This window comes from Psittacula echo (genome assembly GCF_963264785.1).
Source record: "Psittacula echo genome assembly, chromosome: 2".
In the NCBI taxonomy this organism is placed as follows: domain Eukaryota; kingdom Metazoa; phylum Chordata; class Aves; order Psittaciformes; family Psittacidae; genus Psittacula; species Psittacula echo.
Window position 1 is genome coordinate 4,573,472 of NC_137737.1, and position 18,058 is coordinate 4,591,529.

The 18,058-nt window shown below is 38.4% G+C and overlaps 1 protein-coding gene across 1 annotated transcript in view; it reads left to right on the forward strand.

The window, feature by feature from the left end:
• The window catches only part of ULK4 (unc-51 like kinase 4), a gene marked incomplete at both ends in the record, with an annotated part of 202,619 nt that overhangs the window by 91,565 nt on the left and 92,996 nt on the right, over positions 1-18,058 (forward strand). Inside the window, one exon of the mRNA XM_080611269.1 lies at positions 4,210-4,258. Coding sequence (XP_080467395.1) covers positions 4,210-4,258 — 49 coding nt within the window. The remainder of the gene's footprint in view (positions 1-4,209; positions 4,259-18,058) is intronic.

The following is an 18,058-nucleotide window of genomic DNA, read 5'->3' on the forward strand; positions in this document are numbered from 1 at the left end:
AGTGTGAATTGTGCTTTGGTATAGTATTTCTGAAAATCAATGATGATTTCATTGTCTTTGCTTTGGGACAGCAACTGAAGGGCATTGACATTAAAGTGTGGCAGTAAGATGACTTTGAAACTTTCGGGTTCTGTGGTGGGTCTTTCTTATTTGGGATTTACCCAGAAAGAGTAAATTTATGTGAATAAATTTCACATAAAATTCTCTTCTCTAACTTTTTCAAGGTACCAATGGCCCTAAGAGGCTATTCCAATTTCCAGACACATCCCTCAATTTGAATCATAGAATCATAGACTGAATCATAGAATGGTTTGGGTTGGAAAGGGTATTAAGATCATCCAGTTCCAAGCCCCTGCCCCAGGTGGGGACATCTTCCACTAGACCAGATTGCTCCAAGCCCCGTCCAACCTGGCCTTGAACACTGCCAGGGATGGGGCATTTACCACTTCTCTGGCAACCTGTGCCAGTGTTTTACCATTCTGAGTAAAGAATTTCTTCTGTATTTCTAACCTAAATCTCCCCTCCGTTTGAACCCATTGTGCCTTGTACAAACATTACAGTCCCTGAATTCACTTGGTGTATTAGATTGAGATTGAGGAGTTTCCAGTTGGCTATTTCCACCAACTTTCTATCCTATGCTGCTAAAGTGGCATGAGGTCATGGCTGTGTTGGCCATTTTGTGTTCATTCTCCAGCCTTTGTTGCAGCTTTTCAGCTTGGCAGTGCAAACATTTGCATATTTATGGTTTTGGGTTTTTTTGTGAACGATCCAGAACAAAACCACAGGCATGAACAACAGCAGCCTGCAGTGTATCTTGATGTAAAGAGCACAGACTCTGAAGTCATTTGTTGGGGTCAACATCAGATTCTATTCTAACATTGTGAGGAATGTCTTGTTTGTTGTATTGCTCTCCCCCTAGAAGACATATTGATTCTGTCTAATGAGAAATGAAAAACTAATTCCTAGTGTTTACTCAAAGTGTAGCAATCTGTGGCTTTTTTATAAAGGCTTATGACAATACTTTAAAATACTGATTTTTGAAAATGAATTGACTTGAGAGCACAAATCTCAGTGTGTTGGAAAATTCCCTGCTCTGGAGTTTTACAGAATTTGCTTACACAAATAAATAGTTTCATGTATTTAGGGCCCAACTGCCACTGTAGGTCCAGCCTACCTGCAGGTAAATCCTACCTGTAAAGGAGGAAACCAGCAGTCTGGATGTGTAGAATGTATAGTTTTGTATTTAAGCAGAGAATTTACTAAAACATTTAAAAAAAGGCTAAATAAAAATATTTAGTTGTTAGTACTCAATTTTAATTAGAGTACTGAAATAGGGACTTTATTAAATTGCTTTGGCAATGACACAAGATCAAAAGTGTTACTCATTTCACTCTATTTCTTCCCCTCCTCACAACTGCCCCACACTTTGTATAACACCCACCTTGAACACATACAACTGAAATACCTCATCACGTTTTCATTAGACGAAGAATTCTGTATAGGGAACCAGTACAGATATTCTTGGTGCCCAATAAGAAAGGAGTTGGTCTTCTGCTGTCTCCTCAAGAATGCCTTTGTTAGTGTGTACCAGAATTATTCCTGTGAGACACAAATGCAAGGCAGTGTAAATTTACACCCTAATATAAGATGCTTCCTTTTCATGCTGGTGCTAGGATAGAAAGCTTAAACTCTAAACCAGAAGCTTGGTTGTAGGACTCTTACTTCAAAGCAGGTGCCTGAACTTGTTCAGGGATCACACCTGTAACATAAAGCCTGCAGTCTGTATTCAGGATCCTGCAGTAGGTTTGTGTTTTGTAGAAAGGTAATTTCATAGAATCATAGAATCCCAGACTGGTTTGGGTTGGAAAGGACCTTAAGATCATCCAGTTCCAACCCCCCTGCCATTGGCAGGGACAGCTCACACTAAACCATGTCACCCAAGGCTCTGTCCAACCTGGCCTTGAACACCACCAGGAATGGAGCATTATTTAGCATAATTTAGCATATCTTAGCAAAACAGATCTTGCATACTTCTTGAAAGGCATCATCCCATTCTGAAAATTGTTACTGTGTTAAAAATTCAGATGGCATTGATGGCAAGTCTTATCAAGTTAGACGACCAGTTATTTTGAGCCAGTGTTGTTCATTTGGATGTAGATTTAAATGAAAAGGAGGTGCAAGTACTTGATATTTAATATTAGGATTTGCTTCTATGTATGGTGAAGACTCTGTATGATTTCCAAACAGGGCAGGACCTAATTTAATATCATTTAATACCAATTTTATAAAAAGTCAAAAAAGAACCAAGTAGCATTTGAGTTGAATATGACCATTCTAAGAAATGAATTCCTTAGCTAAACTCCTCTTTCACCTGCCTCAAAACATTTCCTTTGTAAAACTCTGTAAGATAGCAATGAAGAATGGGATAATGTCACTCTCTGTCTCTTGTGCATACATATGTAAAGTTAGGATAAATCGGATTTAGGCTTTGTCTTAATACATTTCTTGATAATGGCTTCATGTTTTAGCTAAGTTATGTGTATAATTTTCTTTCAAGGCTCCAGCTATTTCTTGTTTCAATCATAAAGGTTTGCAGGTGACCTTTAAGACTAGTCATTTTGGCTCTAGTTTAGCCTTTGCCTATCACAGCAGAAAGTATAGCTGACTTTGTAACTGCTAACAGTTTTTGAAACTGTTGTTTCATAATTTACTCTTTACCACAAAAGCATTTTTCTAGGTCTTCCCTAAACTAGGATTGCTTAGCTATTCTTGGTATTTGATTGTATTTTACTGCCAATGTGTTCTCAGTTTAAATGGTGCTTACCTAGCAAAGTAAGCAGCTTTTGCTGGGGTAAGTAATTCCAATGTGCCCTAAGCATAAAGAGGTTTGTGCTGGCAAAACTTCGTTTTGTCAGTATGATTGCTGTTACAGCAGTTGCTTTTTTGGGGAGTCTGGTGTTTAAATGACCTTTTTTTACATTCAGTATTGCTGTACCCCATCAGCAAAATTTTGTTTTACAGTCATGGTCTAAGCTTTTAACTGTTAGATTTGGCCCTGGAAAATGAACCTCAGATATAATAACTCTTCCTATCTGCAATCCTGGGGACTCTTCTTAATGACCTGGCTGTGTCCCACGTGCCATAACTGTATATTTAGGGGTTGTTAGATGCAACAGAGGAGAATAGCTTTCAGATTCTCCTGACCCATGTAAGGAACTTGTTCGGATTTCCATTGCATATGGGTATTTTTACTATCAACTTGATCAGAACAGAAGTTGTCCTTAAATTCAAGCTTCCTAACTTAGAAATAATGAGTTCCTTTCCTTACATAAACTCTTCATTCTTCATGAGACCTTCATAACAGTATCTTATAGCCCAAGGCTAAACCTGCCTATTGTTTATGAAGCACTTCAGTAATGTTATAAAGACACAAGAAAATTTTCAAAACACACGATTTGGTGTGTTGTGGTGTTTGATGCATGGGCAAAGGGACAATCATTCTTTAAATTAGCATAATACAGGAAAGAGCATCATAGAATTATATAAGTCATAGTTTTTGTAAGACACCTCATTTACTAATAAATATAAAGTGTTTTGGATGCTAAAAATGAATGTAAAGTATTACTGTTTTTTGAGAATATTCTTTCTTATAAGTATATGTATATGCTGGTTTTTGTCTGATTTTGAAATTCAGGAGAATATACCTAAATTCTTATGGGTAACAACTCCTCAGTATTGTTGAGAGTTGCCTGACAAATGTATCATATATTAATATGGTAAACCCAAGATGTTCATATAGCATGCTTTAAAAAACACAGCATATTTATGATTTCATGATGTGCACTGAGTCTATTAATTCAAATTCTTAATGGTGCACAGTTTCATGGTGTGTCTACTGTTATAGTTCTGAATTTTTATTCATTTCTGCTGTTTAAAAACATTTAATTACTTTTCCACTCACTTGAATCGCATCAGTGAAGCAGACCGAGAAGTAATTTCCAAAGCAGTAGAACATTGCTGTTTCTATTTAATAGCTGAAGTGGAGCTCATTTTTGTTGAGAGCTAGTCAGAGACTGAGGTTCTGGGTCATGGATTTTGGCAACAGCTATTCTATTACTCTGCTTCTTTTGTGAGTTTAGTGTATTAAGTAAGAATTCACTTCCTCTGCTTTTAAATAAATCTTAAATATGTTTGTGTTTTTTTTTTCAGCCTTGTGGAAGAAATCCGACTTTTTCCAGTTCTTTTCCAAGTCATATTGGTAAGAATAATTTTTATACATATATATTATAATAGATACATGTCACACTTCCCAAGTCATGTCAAACTAGTTTCATTAGGTGTGTTGATGAAGTAGTAACATGTTGATAAAATGAAAACGACCAGTGCATCAATACGAAAAAATCTAGTGTAAGCAGCCATTTATGCTGTTCTCACCAGTGAATCTACCTGTATAAAAGGTTTCTTTATAAGATAAATGCTTTTTTTCTTTTTTGAATCAAATAAAATCCTGAAAAAGAGAAAAAATAATTAATGACCTTAGTGGCTTCTACAAGATGGGCATTAGTTATAGTTAGGAACCTTAAATTTATCCATAATTAATATCGCTAGGTTTTTTTTCTATTTGTGAGGTATGCATTTTTCCTAAAATCTGCTAGTTTAATAACCACTGTTATGCTGTGGCAGTGCATATGAAATTGCTGTGAGAGATTAGGAATGTAATCTTTGAGATGTCTGAAAGTGAAAATGCCCAAATCCTATTTTAACGAGTGGTTTATAAAGGAAAATAATTGCTTGTTTTGAAAGAGATTTAAAACCCAAAGATGGGCTAAGAGAGAAACTAGTGTAAAAGTGTTTGATGTCCTTGTATTGAGACACCCAAAACCACGTACAGTACCCAGGGTGGGGCAGTGGAGAGAGGGACAGTCATCTCTCTCGACCAGCTAGCTGTGCTGTCCTTGATGCACCCCAGGACACAGCTCATCCTTTTTGCTTCCAGGGCATGCTGTTGGATCACATTCAATTTGCCATCAACCCAAATTCCAGATCCCTTTCCAAGGGGCTGATTTCCAGCCTCTTGTCCCCAGTGAAAAGGTCAACCAAAGTTTCCTTTATATAGACATTTTTCTACAAACAACAGGGGAAAGAGCTGACTTTTTCAGTGCCATTGTCACTTACACTAGACTTTCAGCATGTTTGCTATAATCACAAAGCTGAAGGCTTGTCTGTGCTGCAGTCAGTTTTGGCAGTGGCTCAGGAAGATGTCTCCGCCTAGTGAGCTAGTAGCTTAGCTCATGTCAGTAATGTGGATGCAGAAACAGAGGGCTTAGTCCAAAGTCTTCTAGGAAGCTTAAATACTTGGGCAGTTAGGTGCTGCAGCCATCCGGTTTTGGGTACCCTAGCAAGTCCAAAACAGAGGATACCTTCACGGTTAGTGTATGGATGCCCTCCCATACTTGCAAAATACATACATAGTTTTAAGAAATCTCATGGAAATGTCTGTAACTGGTGTGTTGGAGTGATGGGGATGTATTCTGGCAATTTAGGGACCATGTGGCAAGCACATGCTGCTCATTTGGAGGGACGCCATATATTTCTAAGGTGAAGCATGCCACTTCTTTTGTATTTTCTTTATGAATATCATGAGCTTGGGATAAGTAAGGAAATACTGTATAACTAAAACTTTGCATGTACAAGTTTGAAACTTTTTAGGAAGTTGCATTTAACTGCTGCTAGCTTTAAACAGAGCTGGAATGATTTACTTTCCCTCCAGAACCCTGAGATAATTATTGTTGTTGGGGTTTCATGTTGTTTGTCTGAATCGTATTAGTAGCTGAGCCCAGCTCATGTTCCCTATTAGTGGGTGAACCATCCAACGCTTGGTGAATTCTGCTTCACAATGATAGGAAGAGCCTCAAGAGTTGACAGTCCTGGTCGGAAGCTTCCTGATTGCCTAAGCAGCCTTTTTTCCAACCAGATTTGCCTATCCCTCATGTCCTTGGTCATTGTGCTTGTAGTAAGCGTGAGTAAAGCCCTTCCCAGATCTTCTCTCGCGAAGCCAAGCCATCAATTAGTAGCTGATTTTCAGTTGTTCTTGTAGGGTTTTGTGTCAAATAGTTTTGACTGGTTTTAATTCAACTTTCTTATATTGAGAGGTCATAATGGTGGTAGTTAAGTGTGGTTTTGTTACAAATGGCAGAATTTGAGCACCGGTTTTCAAGTTTTTTTCATTTATCAGAAGTACATGATTCATGGAATTAAAAAATGGGCTTGTTGGCAGAGCACTGAGAGAACGAAGAGCCTCTTCCTGATTCTGCTGGTGACCCCTATGTCTTTTTGACCCTGGGCAACTTGTTTCAGATGTTTCACTTGTTTCAAAGCCTTCTCTTTCAGATGTGCTTAGTGTCCTTTGGGTGTCCAGTGAGCACCTTTATTCTTACAAAACCATCAGAAACTGATATTCATCATCGTGAAACTAGAACTTTTTAAGGTCCCAGCTGGACCTTATTCATGCATAATTTTTACTAAATGCTCCTTAAGGTAATGTCTAAGCTATAAATGTACATCATTGTATAAATGTATGCATATATAAATATGTATATATATAAATGTGCATCATTGGGTGGAGCCTTGGGTGACATGGTCTAGTGTGAGGTGTCCCTGCCCATGGCGGGGGGTTGGAACTGGATGATCTTGAGGTCCTTTCCAACCCAAACTATTCTGTGATTCTGTGATCACAGGAATGTAGGGATGATAAATTCATTAGAATTTAGAAGGTATTCAGATTTCATGAGAAGCACTATACAAATTCTAAATAGATATGAACAGCCTATTTTATGACTTGTATGTCTGTGTAGATCTATCACCAGTAGAACTGCTGATGAGAAAAGAAAAATACGTGAAGGGAAGCAGAGCCACGCTTTAAATCATTTTAATATTATAAATAGATATTCTGCCTGATAAAATGCCTTTTAAAAAGGAGAAAATATTACTGAAGCATATCCTTCTGTCACTGATTTTCCTGTCTGTAAAATGATTTTGAACCAGTGCTTCTGTTGGGGGGGGGGGGGGGAATAAAATTGTGTACAAAATCACCTGAAGCTCCACTTCGGAGAGAAAAATTGAGCCCACAACATTTGTGACAGCGTTATGTTCTTTATGGGAAGGAAATTCAGCTATTTGCATCTTAAAGGAATTGCTTTCTATTGGTTTTAGTGCGTGTGCTACATAACTTTTCTGAAAGTTTTACATTCAGTCCTAAGGAACATAGGAAAACTCATGTATAAACCAACATTCTCATGTGTTTCTTGGTAGTTGTTTGGGGTTTTTTTATCCTGTCCCAGAAGCTGAAAATGTTAGAGATAATAAACCTGAGTTTAAACAACTTTAATAAGGTTTTAATGCTAGGTATAACAAACTGGAAAAGAAAAGCACAAGCAGCAGTGAAGTGTGTGGATCTGTGCATTGCAGCAACAGTGACCATGATGACTGCTGGTACTACAACACGTCTTTGAGTTTTATGATGTTGTGACATTTTCCATCTCTTTGATCTCACTGTTCATGTTTTATTGTAATTTCATACTCAGGTTTTTTGTTTGTTGGTTGGTTTGGGTTTTCGTACAGCGTATTTTTAAACTAGTCCAAAGTGGATGGTGGTTGTATCATGTATAATGTCTTACAAGCTGTCTTTTGAAAGAAAATGGTTTTACAATGCACTTCAAAGAAAAAGTTTTTGCAAAGTAGCAGTCACTGTTGTGCCTTGCATGGGCAGATCTCTGTCTTTATCGCTTCATTGCTCTGACCGTCCCAGGAGCATTTCAGTGTTGCTTCAAAGTGACTTACAGCCCAGCTGAGGCCTCTGGTCTTTTTGCTTCTTCTGTAAATTGAGAGGTGCATGGTGATGATGCAGTTCAAACTCTCTTCAAAACAGTTAACAAATAACATAAGCATCTGATGATTACGGTGTGCTGGCCCTTGGCTATTGCTCAAAATCTCCTAGGTTTTCTACTATATCTAGAGGATTGTCTGTTGTCATTTGGACCTTGCTGGACCCTGGTAGTTGGTGCTTCCATTAATCCCCTCCAATTACGAGGCTGTAATAGAGCTTACTCTGAATGACTTTTAACAGTTAGTTTCCCTTGGAAGGCTAAGCTGTTTAGTAATCCATTGTTTGTTCAAATACTGTGTTCAGAGAAGAATTTGAAATGAATTGTAAAAGATGGTAATAGTTCTTATCCTGACCCTCTGGCATCTTGGAGCAAGCCCACTGAATGCACAGCCTGATGACTGGGGGACCTGGAGCACGTGGCAGACACAGAAAGGTCAAGGTAACAGGTTTCGTATGACCTTTGCAAAGAATTCTTGAGGGGATCTTATTCCTGTCTGTAGCTGCCTCATGAGAGAGTGTAGAGATAATGAAGCCTGGCTTGTCTCAGCAGTGCACAATAGAAGGACATCTTCCAGCTTTACATAGGAATAAGCTTTTTGTTGTGGGAAGTGTGGTGAAACACTGGAACAAGGGCCCAGAGAGGTTGTAGCATCTCCATCCCTGGAAACTCTTAAAACTGCTGGATGCAGCCCAAAGTCAGGCTACTTTGACAGGACTGCTTTGAGCAGGGGGTTAGACTTCAGAGCCCCAAAGGTGCCTTCAACCGTATGGCATTCTGGGATTTGATTGGCCCAATCCAGCCCATCTACCTAAAAAACAACTAAGCACAACCTACTCTACAGATTCTCTCCTAGCATAGTAGGCACTGTTCATTGTGTCCTACCTGTAGCCAGATAAGAGTTAGTTAACTCTTCTAGATTAGGATTCAAGTCAGTAGTCTCCCAGGTATGTTTGGGTTTCTGAGCTCTTCATCTGTTTCCTGCTTCCTAATTCCTTTATGCTTTGATATTTAAGTAATCAAGGTGGATGGACTGGAGTGGCAATGCTTATTCAGCTAGCTTGGCTCCACTCCTATTTCTCCCTTATCTGACCTATTTTACACTGCATGGGGGTGTTTTTTTATGAACCAAGTCCCAGGAGGACTGTAGGTCAGGGTTGAATGGAGGTATGTATAAAGTCAGAGGATTTCTGCCAACTTGTTTCATCTGGCAATGCTCTTGGGCATTATGTGGCATACCTTCAATATGAGGTTTTGATGTGATTTTTCAATGTGGGTTTTGAACAAATGTTTTAATACAAGTAGTATATATGGGACTTCTGGGATTGGGTAATCTGAATATTGCTGTGGAGAATTTAGGGCAAAAGAGGTAATATTTTCCTAATGATTATATTTTTACTTAGAAACACTGCAGCTCTGACATTCAGGGGAGCATGCTAACTTCAGCTTTGCACCTGACAGATAAAGTTGATGCTTAGGTGTTAAAGTGTACTTAGACGTTAACTAAGAACTAACTTTCTTTTTAACTCTATGATCTTTGAACAGTTAAGATTTGTAGAATATTTGAAATATGTACTTAGAATGAAAATGTTTTTAATACAGTGTTTAGGAGAAGAATTATATGTGCAGAAAAGTCAAATTTGAGGACTGACTGATGAGTACTCTGTTGTAACTTAAACTATGGTGTGAAGTGTTTTCATTGTTTTCCCCTACACTTAGGACATCCTGTATAAACTTGTTGTTTTCTTACACTAAGTAAGGATGCCTTGAGTCCACGCATAGTTTAAAAGACTATGAATTTTTACTCTGAATGGGAAATCATTTTTGATTTCTTTTGACATTTTATATTGATACATAACTTTAAACAATAGTCTCCAGTACTTGGTTTTACAGTGTGTTTAGCCCATTTCAGGAGTCAGGAATAATTCTGTGAGTGCTCTCCCAAGGTAGTCAGAATGAGAGGAGTTCATCACCTTTTTCTGTGGTCACTGAACATTGTATCAGGGATTTCATGTCAGCCATCAGATCAATCTGTCAGTCTTGGGAACTTAAGGCAGAAGGATATTGAGCTTATGTTCCTTGAAGATGGATGTCATCAGCAGGAGTGAGAGAACAGGGCTGACCATCACCATGGACTGCCCCAAGACTTGCATAGGCACACAATTGATGCTCATGTTCTCTCTCCTCCCAGTTTTTTTGCAAATGCAGTGTTTTAAAATCTTATAAAGTTCATGGTGCAGTGTTTTTTTTCCCCTCTTCAGCAGTTTTGGGTTGGGTTTTTTTTTGGTAGTCATAAAACTGCTTAGCATTCACATTATTTCACCACGTTTGAATTGAACCTCTTTTGATAGAAGTTTTGTACGTAACCTTCAAGTTCTTGTGAGTATTTGTGTAATTAAAATCTCCTCAAGCTTTTTTGACACCTACTACTATTCACTTTCAGTTTAATTTGCACTTCTTTTCAAAGCAACCCTGAAACCTGTACATGCTCTGAAGTATTGCACGATGTGTCTGCAGTCCCAGCTGCTCATATGCAGCAATGCAAGGTGTGTTGTCATTATCACTCAGGAATGAGATATCGTGGTTAGGCAAAAACATAGTCTAATAAAAACATCTGCTTAGTCCTTAGTCCTGGTCAGAAAAGCAAATTAAATTCTATAGATTGCAGGAGGAAGTATTACAATGGTAAGTAGAAAAAATATTGTGCCGTACGTGGATTTCAGGTTTCCTATCTCAAAAACCTTATAGCAGAACTGCAAGGAATATAAAGGAGACAAACATGATCAAAGGTCTGTAATGGCTTCTGTGGAAAGGATTATTCTTTGTACACTTTTATCTGGAAGGTGATGATTGAGGGGAAGTATGATATATACAAGCATACAGTCATGAGTGGCTCATTCAAGGTGAATAGGAAACAGTATTGCTGTTTGCTGTATCTTCTAATATAAGATCTGTATTAAAAGACCTAAAGAAAACTTTCAGCTGGCATCTTTAAAACTGACAAAAGGTGATACTGTAGGGTTAAGTTAAGCTGTGAACTCTGTGTCATAGGGTCCTTGCTTTACTTGAATTAGAAAAGAGACTGGACAAATTAATGGAGGAAAAATCCATTGAGAGCTATTATGTTCAAAAGATCTGCTTCTGGCTCAAAGTCCTTGGGCTGTGAATTTCTAGATGCTGGCAAAAGTGTGCTGTATACCTGACTTGTAGGGCTGCTTCTGTTGCAGGGTGTTTTAGATAGGTTGTTGGGGTAGGCAGACTTTTAGTTGGAGCTAAGTCAGGTTCTACTTTATATACTGAAAATGCATGCATAGGAAGCTTTCTGTATTGTAAGTTTTTAGTCATCAGCTATAGAAATTTGTCTTGCCACCCCTACTTTCCATATGAGAAAACAGATTGTTCTTTATGGCTTAAACAGATTGGCTTGTTTTCTGAAGCAGCAGTTATTTCTTTGAGAAATTAGAAAGTTAAAAGTTCAGTGTGTCAGCTTTGAGTTATGAGGTTAGTTTTTAGTCTCTGCTGTTTATTTGGTTGGATACATATGGATAAATATGTTGGTAATAGTACATATGTTAAAAATAAACAGTAATTTTGAGAATCCAGAAACAAATTGGGGCATAAAGTTCTTATTTAAGCTCTTGGTTTTAGTTGTATGAATTAAAAAATAGACAGTATTTAATACCAAGCTCTGTTTCAGTCCTTTAACTCCTGCAGGGTTTACTTGTGTGCATGTAGTAGTCTAATTGTATCTGACTTAAGAAATGTCCTCAATTAAGGAATTAATATTAATAATTAATTAATGTTTTGGTAGCAGGGAGGCTACTGGGATTGCTTCTCTGAGAAGCTGCTCCTGTTAAGCTGAGGAGGGGGAGCAATAGCCTTGACATTCTTCCCTGTGAGAGTGCTGAGGCGCTGGCACAGGGTGCCCAGAGAAGCTGTGGCTGCCCCATCCCTGGCAGTGTTCAAGGCCAGGTTGGACACAGGGGCTTGGAGCAACCTGGTCTAGTGTGAGCTGTCCCTGCCCATGGAAGGGGTTGGAACTGGATGAGCTTTAAAGTCCTTTCCAACCCAAACCATTCTGTGATTCTACATGGTAAGGAATATCCCTTTGGTCAGTTTGGGTCAGCTGTCCTGGCTGTGTCCCCCACCACAACCTTGCTCATCCACAGCCTAGGCGAGCTGTGAGATACGCAAAAAGATTTTAGCTGTCAACCAGCTGACTAGTTTCTCCAGTGCTGAAATATTGGCTCCACACTCCTCATCATTCCTACTGCTTTCTGAGCATATTTTCCATTTCCATAGATAGTTTTTGAGATTTAGGACCAGAGTGGAGTGTTCATAGGGTGGATGAGCTGTGGGTTTATACATTGGCATAGTGATGTTATCTTTCTTATTTTATTCTTCCTTCTTCTCCTTACATTTCACTTCTGTTTTTTGATTTCTATCATTGAGGTGTCATTTGTGTGAAATTTTTTCCTAACCTGGGATGATTAGTTCATATCTGATTTTAGTATCTTTCCCCCACCATGTACATTGCTTTGAATTTCAGATACAATCTTTCTCCCTCCATTTATGCAGATCCCCAACCTATGAACAAGTTTCAGAGCTCTCAATATTTAGCATGGATCCACAGGATTTATGTTATATTAAAGCTCTTTTCACTCAGTCATTATAGTTGGACAATTTTCACACTTAATAGAGAAAAGATATTTGGGAGGTGATTGGGGATGGGTAAAGGGATGATTGCACTCCTTTTTAATTAGAGTTTTAACTGGTATCATCAGCTTCAGAAATCACATTACTTCTGTTACACCCTTTTACTTCAAATGTTCCTTAGCATTTGCTGCCTTTCTCCTATGTTTTAAGTAATGCAGCAAAAGTAGGTAATCTTCTGGATTGGTAGCTGGCTCTGGTGTGAATGAAATTAAACAAATTGAATTCTTAATCTTTCATCATCCATCCTCCGCTATTCTTATCAGTAGCTGATAAATCTCACCTCCCACCCTGCAGGCTCTTTTTTCCCATCCTCACACCTTAAGCACATTTCACTTAATTTAGTTCTCCTGTAATCAGATTGTAATTTTTAAATATCCATATATATATATAAAATAAACATAAGTACGTATGTGACATTATTTATATTAGAAATCTCAGTGTCTTTGTGATCTCATAAGTGTTCTTCATACTGGGTGATGTGACGTAAAGGGAAAATGTGTGTGGTGCCAGGAATCATAAAATCAACAGGGTTGGAAAAGACTGTTAAGATCATCATCACGTCCAACCCTTACCCCAGCACTGCCAAGGCCACCACTAACCCATGGCACTGAGGGCCTAGTCTGCATGGTGTGTGAACACTTCCAGGGATGGTGATTCCACCAGGAGTTATGTATCAGTTGATGATGAACAAGGGAAGAGGGGGGAACAGCAGCTTTGGGAAGCCTGCAGGGCTGCTTTTGTTTATCACTGATGCATGCCCCAGGGCTGCCTGGAGTGCAGCTCTGCAGCCTTCCCTCGCTCCCACCCCAACTTGGCCAGTCATGGAATCACAGACTGAGCCAAGCAAGCGGCACATGGAGACCTTGTGAAGAGAAGGGCATGTCACACCATGCTGCGAATGTGTGAAATGCGGGTGTTGCAGAAAGACTGAGAGTGGTAATTTCTCCTAACATGAGACTTCACAAGCCCAGAATCAAATTATATCCTTTATTAACTAGAATTTCTAGGAAGAAATCCTGACCTTACCATAGTTCATATGAATGTTATGAGGAATTTTCAATGGGTCACAAGGAAACAAATCACCATCAATGAAAATGCTCACCCAAGGTGATTAATCTCTAAATTTCAATATTTATTTTGTTTATATAGAGGCAACATTAAATAAAAACTTTGTTTCTTCCAAACTTTGGGTTTGTCAGGCTGATTGAGATGAATCTGTCAATTTACTGTTCCTGCTAGTGCAATATCAAGGCAAAGAGAAAGCATTTCAGGAAGAATACATGCTGGAGTAAAGCAGAGATGTGTGCTTTTAGAACAGTGTTACTGATCTTATGACCCATTTTACTGTGACATTATTACTATTCTATCAAACAACTGAGGCATATCTCCCAAACCCATCTACATAAATACTGGTGTAGGAATGTCGCATGTTGCTGACTGTACATTGATTGACCAGCTGCATTCTGATGACTAAGGTACCAAGCTATTGTGTGCTTCACAGCAGAGCTTATAAGAGTATTAAATAGCCATGAAAATGCTTTCTGAGTGGCAGAGGTTTCCACGTTATGCTTCTGAACTCTGATCATTTATCTAGAAATTTGCCTGGTTTGGCTTTAGTCATCTATAATACATTCCTTACAGTAATGGCTGAAGAGTTTGTATTGCGGAATGATAATTAGATTTTAGAATGGTAGTCTTCTACAAAGCAAAACAATTTAAATTGTAATACTCTGCTTTGGACTTTCTGGTTTAAACTACAGTTGTTTACACATTGCTTTATATGCTTAGTTTCTAAATATATTTTGTTCTATAAAATGATTGGGGGTTTTTAAGGCAAGCTGAAAAACCTAGCTTTGCTGAAGTAGATTTATAGTCAAATATATGCCAAAAGATACCATGATCCAATCTTAGTTTACCCACTGTACCTTTCTAATTACAATTATTACAGTAGGATCATCTCAAAGACTCAGCTGAAATTTCACAAGTTTCTTTTTTTTCTTCTTAGGTTTGTCTTTCCAGTCCCTTGTTTGTATTATCACTTTCCGTTCCTGTCTCTTGCTTGTTTTGAGCAAGTAGTTCTTTACTGCCCATATAGGTACAGCAAGCAAAACTGTGCCATAGAACTGTCATCTTTCTCTTTCATATGGTTCCTTTCAAACTCCTGCCTACCAAATAAAACAACCTGTTGAAACATCATGATACTAAATACAGTGCCTGACAGTTTTCACTCTGCAGTTTAACTGATGGCCATAAATTGATCCCTGTGGCAGATCCTTAAGCACTGTTTGGTGGGTGACACTGCTTTTAATTTTTTATTCCTGTCATGTGATTTGATATGGAGTGTGGCAATAAGTTTAATTTCTTTCAGTTACTTGAGTAAAGTATCCTTTCTGCTTGGTGCATCTTTTCTGCTTGGTGCATGCTTTTTTCATTTCACTAAAGCAGAAAGGACACGTACAAGGGTCAATGGTTCCTTTTGCTACTGCAGAGAGAGAGACAAAATTATTCTGTAAACAGTTCAATTCATTTCTTCCTGTATTTTGTGAAGTTCCCCATTTTCTTGCCCTGTAACAAGTTGTGGAGCAGGGTTTGTATTCACTGCACGTAGCTATCTTTAGGGCTCACATCTGGATGGCACTGCAGGAGCATATTGCTGAAAGCAAACAGACTGGTTTTGATGGTAACAATGGAGACTGAGAAAATGCTGGATGCCTGAATAAGATTCCATTAAAAAGGGAGGAGTGAGAGGGATGTCTAATGCAGTCCATTTAATGCATAACTCTCTGGAGAGTGAAGTGGGGATTATGCCTGCTGCCCTTATTAAAGACTGGTATAGAAGATGCTTGGTGGGCGAATGGTATCTCCATAACAGACGCTGTATTAGTCATGAATCCGTTTCTAATTATATCTTAATGATCTCAGCCACAAATAGGAAAACAAAAATCTTTGTCTCCCTGAGTGGTTACCTTAGTGGCTGCAGGATTGGCAAGGTTTAGATTTTCCATCTCCTCTCACTAAACCCAGGGGACTTCATTGTGAGAAATGAGACTTGTTTATGATGGTGAATTAAATTGCTGTAAAAGGTTATTTCAACAGACAGTTGGGAAATCATAATAAAATAATTTAGTAAAAATGGGAGCTAGAGTATGCTTAATGAAACATGATTAGGTTTAATTTTCTTGCTATTTCAGTCATTAAAGGTACATTATCCTTTCTCAGACCTCATTTGGGCTCTTTGCCATGGACCCACTCTTAGTAACAGCCTGGAACTTGCATGTTCCATTAGGATATGAAAATAGCTAATAATACCATACTCTCCTCTCCCTGGCTTTTGTAACATTTCTGGTACCAGCTTTTCAGCTATGTTTTAGCTATTTCCTTCTTTCATCCTTTTATTCCCTCTTGCATCCATTGTACACATTTTTCCAGTATGAATAGCTGTTCAGGGAGGATAGACCGAATGAAGAAAAATACTTAATAACTGTAAAATGGCTTATTATGAGTAATTAAAAAATTAAGTCCTTTATTAATAGGACCTGGTGTTCTAACAAAGTATTTTAATCAGTTCATGTAAAACATATTTCTATGCTGTCTTAATCCAGTGGTCCAATTATTTGGGGGTTTTAGGTTTAGTGTTTTGGTTCTTTTTTCCTTTTACAGTGCAAGGACACATTGTGTGACATTGTATACAGGCTAAAATGTCTGTCTAGCCTCCAGTGACAATAAATGCAGTTCTCGATGACATTTTATGCCTCTCAGCATCAAAATGCTACTTTGATCTAGCAGTATCCATTTCCTTTTCAGACTCTGAGTACATATGAGTCTGAAATTCTGTTGATCGACAGCTTGGGTAGAGCAGCAGAACCTTGCTGATAGCAAATGGTCATGGCTCCATGGGTTTCTGGACTCGAGTGTGTTGTTTGAGGGATGAGGTATTTGGGTTATTTCAGTGTTTCGTGATGTTATTCCTTTTTCTGTGTAGGTTCCACTGAGAGGCTTTCTGTGTTCAGGGTGGAATTTCTGTAGAAAGTGGCATTGGCGGCAGGGAGAAAGGTAGACCTCAGTTCAGCCAGTAGCCTGTTAGTCAGGAGTACTTTAGGGGAAGTGGCCAAGTGCAGATCCCAAATTCAGAATCACCCAGAAGGAAAGGCTGATGGTGGGTTTCTGAAGCTCAAAATCAGTATTTTGGCTGCTAAGCAAAATGTTTTGCTATAATCTCTCATTGTCTCCTCCTGAAGTTGCTTCCATTTGTACATATTAAATTTTCCTTGTAGCAGAGGCTTCTGATGATCTGGACTTCCGCTTAACATGAGAAGAAATAAAAGGACTTCGGTCCTCTGCACTTGGTGTGAGATAGTGAACCATTGTGAACTACAGGTGGTGTGAGAATGTAAGGAGTGCATCCAGCACACACTGGGAACACTTTTGAAGTCTTTGCTGTTTGAGAAAATGGAAAATCTAACTCTCTCTTGAAACAACATGAAGTTTCAAGTCAGTCATTATTCAGTGTTGCTAGCATAGACTCATTTGAATTTTGTATGTCATAGTTAAAATAATTTACAAGCAAATGTGTGTGTATATTCATGTGTGTACATACACATATTTAGTGTATCCTGCCCTCCTTTGAAAGCAATAGATATAAATTCTCATATAATCATTTATTATCTGGTTAGTACTGAAATGAGCTACATGGCAGGGGAGGAGAAGGTCAGTATTTTGAGGGTTGGAAGGCACAGTGTTCCCAGTGCCTTTATGATCTCCTTATGTTTCCTTAACAGTGATCAAAAGCATGAAGATTTTAATTGAACCTGTGCTCCGAAGAAAACACCTATTGATGACTGGAATATAGCTCTGTCATTAACCAGGATTTATTTTTATAACCTATACCAATTTTCAAACCTGTACTCCTAAAGTTCATTTCTTGAATCAATATGTAGGCACCGAAATAGAAATGATTTGGGGGGCAGAGGTGAGGTGAGGCTGTGAAAAAAACTGTAATAAATCATTTGGAGATTACCCTGAAAGATGTGCCAGTTAAAAAATGGGGTTCAACCTCTTGTTAATAATATCGATAATAAAATGCAGACTAATTTCCCCTGTCTTTAGGAAATAGGACTTTTTTAGAAGAGTTTCCTATTTTGCCAATGTTAGTCACTAATAGTGTCTTTGATCCATCTGTTGATCTCCTATAAAAATGGAATGCATTATGTGTGGTGATATCATATGTAGCAGCAGGAGATATCCTTTCTTTTAAGTCATAGCATCTGATACTGTTTTGCAAATGCTTATGAGAAGCAGGACTGGTGTCCTTGTGTTCTTGTAGATCAGAGTTAAACGTTTAAACACTAAGTTGTGCCTCTGCTCCTCTTTGACATGTAGGGGTTGAAGTCAGAACAACTGAGGGAGAGTTTTCAGGAGTGGTGCTTGACAAGTGCACAAAGAGCACCTCGGGGAATACC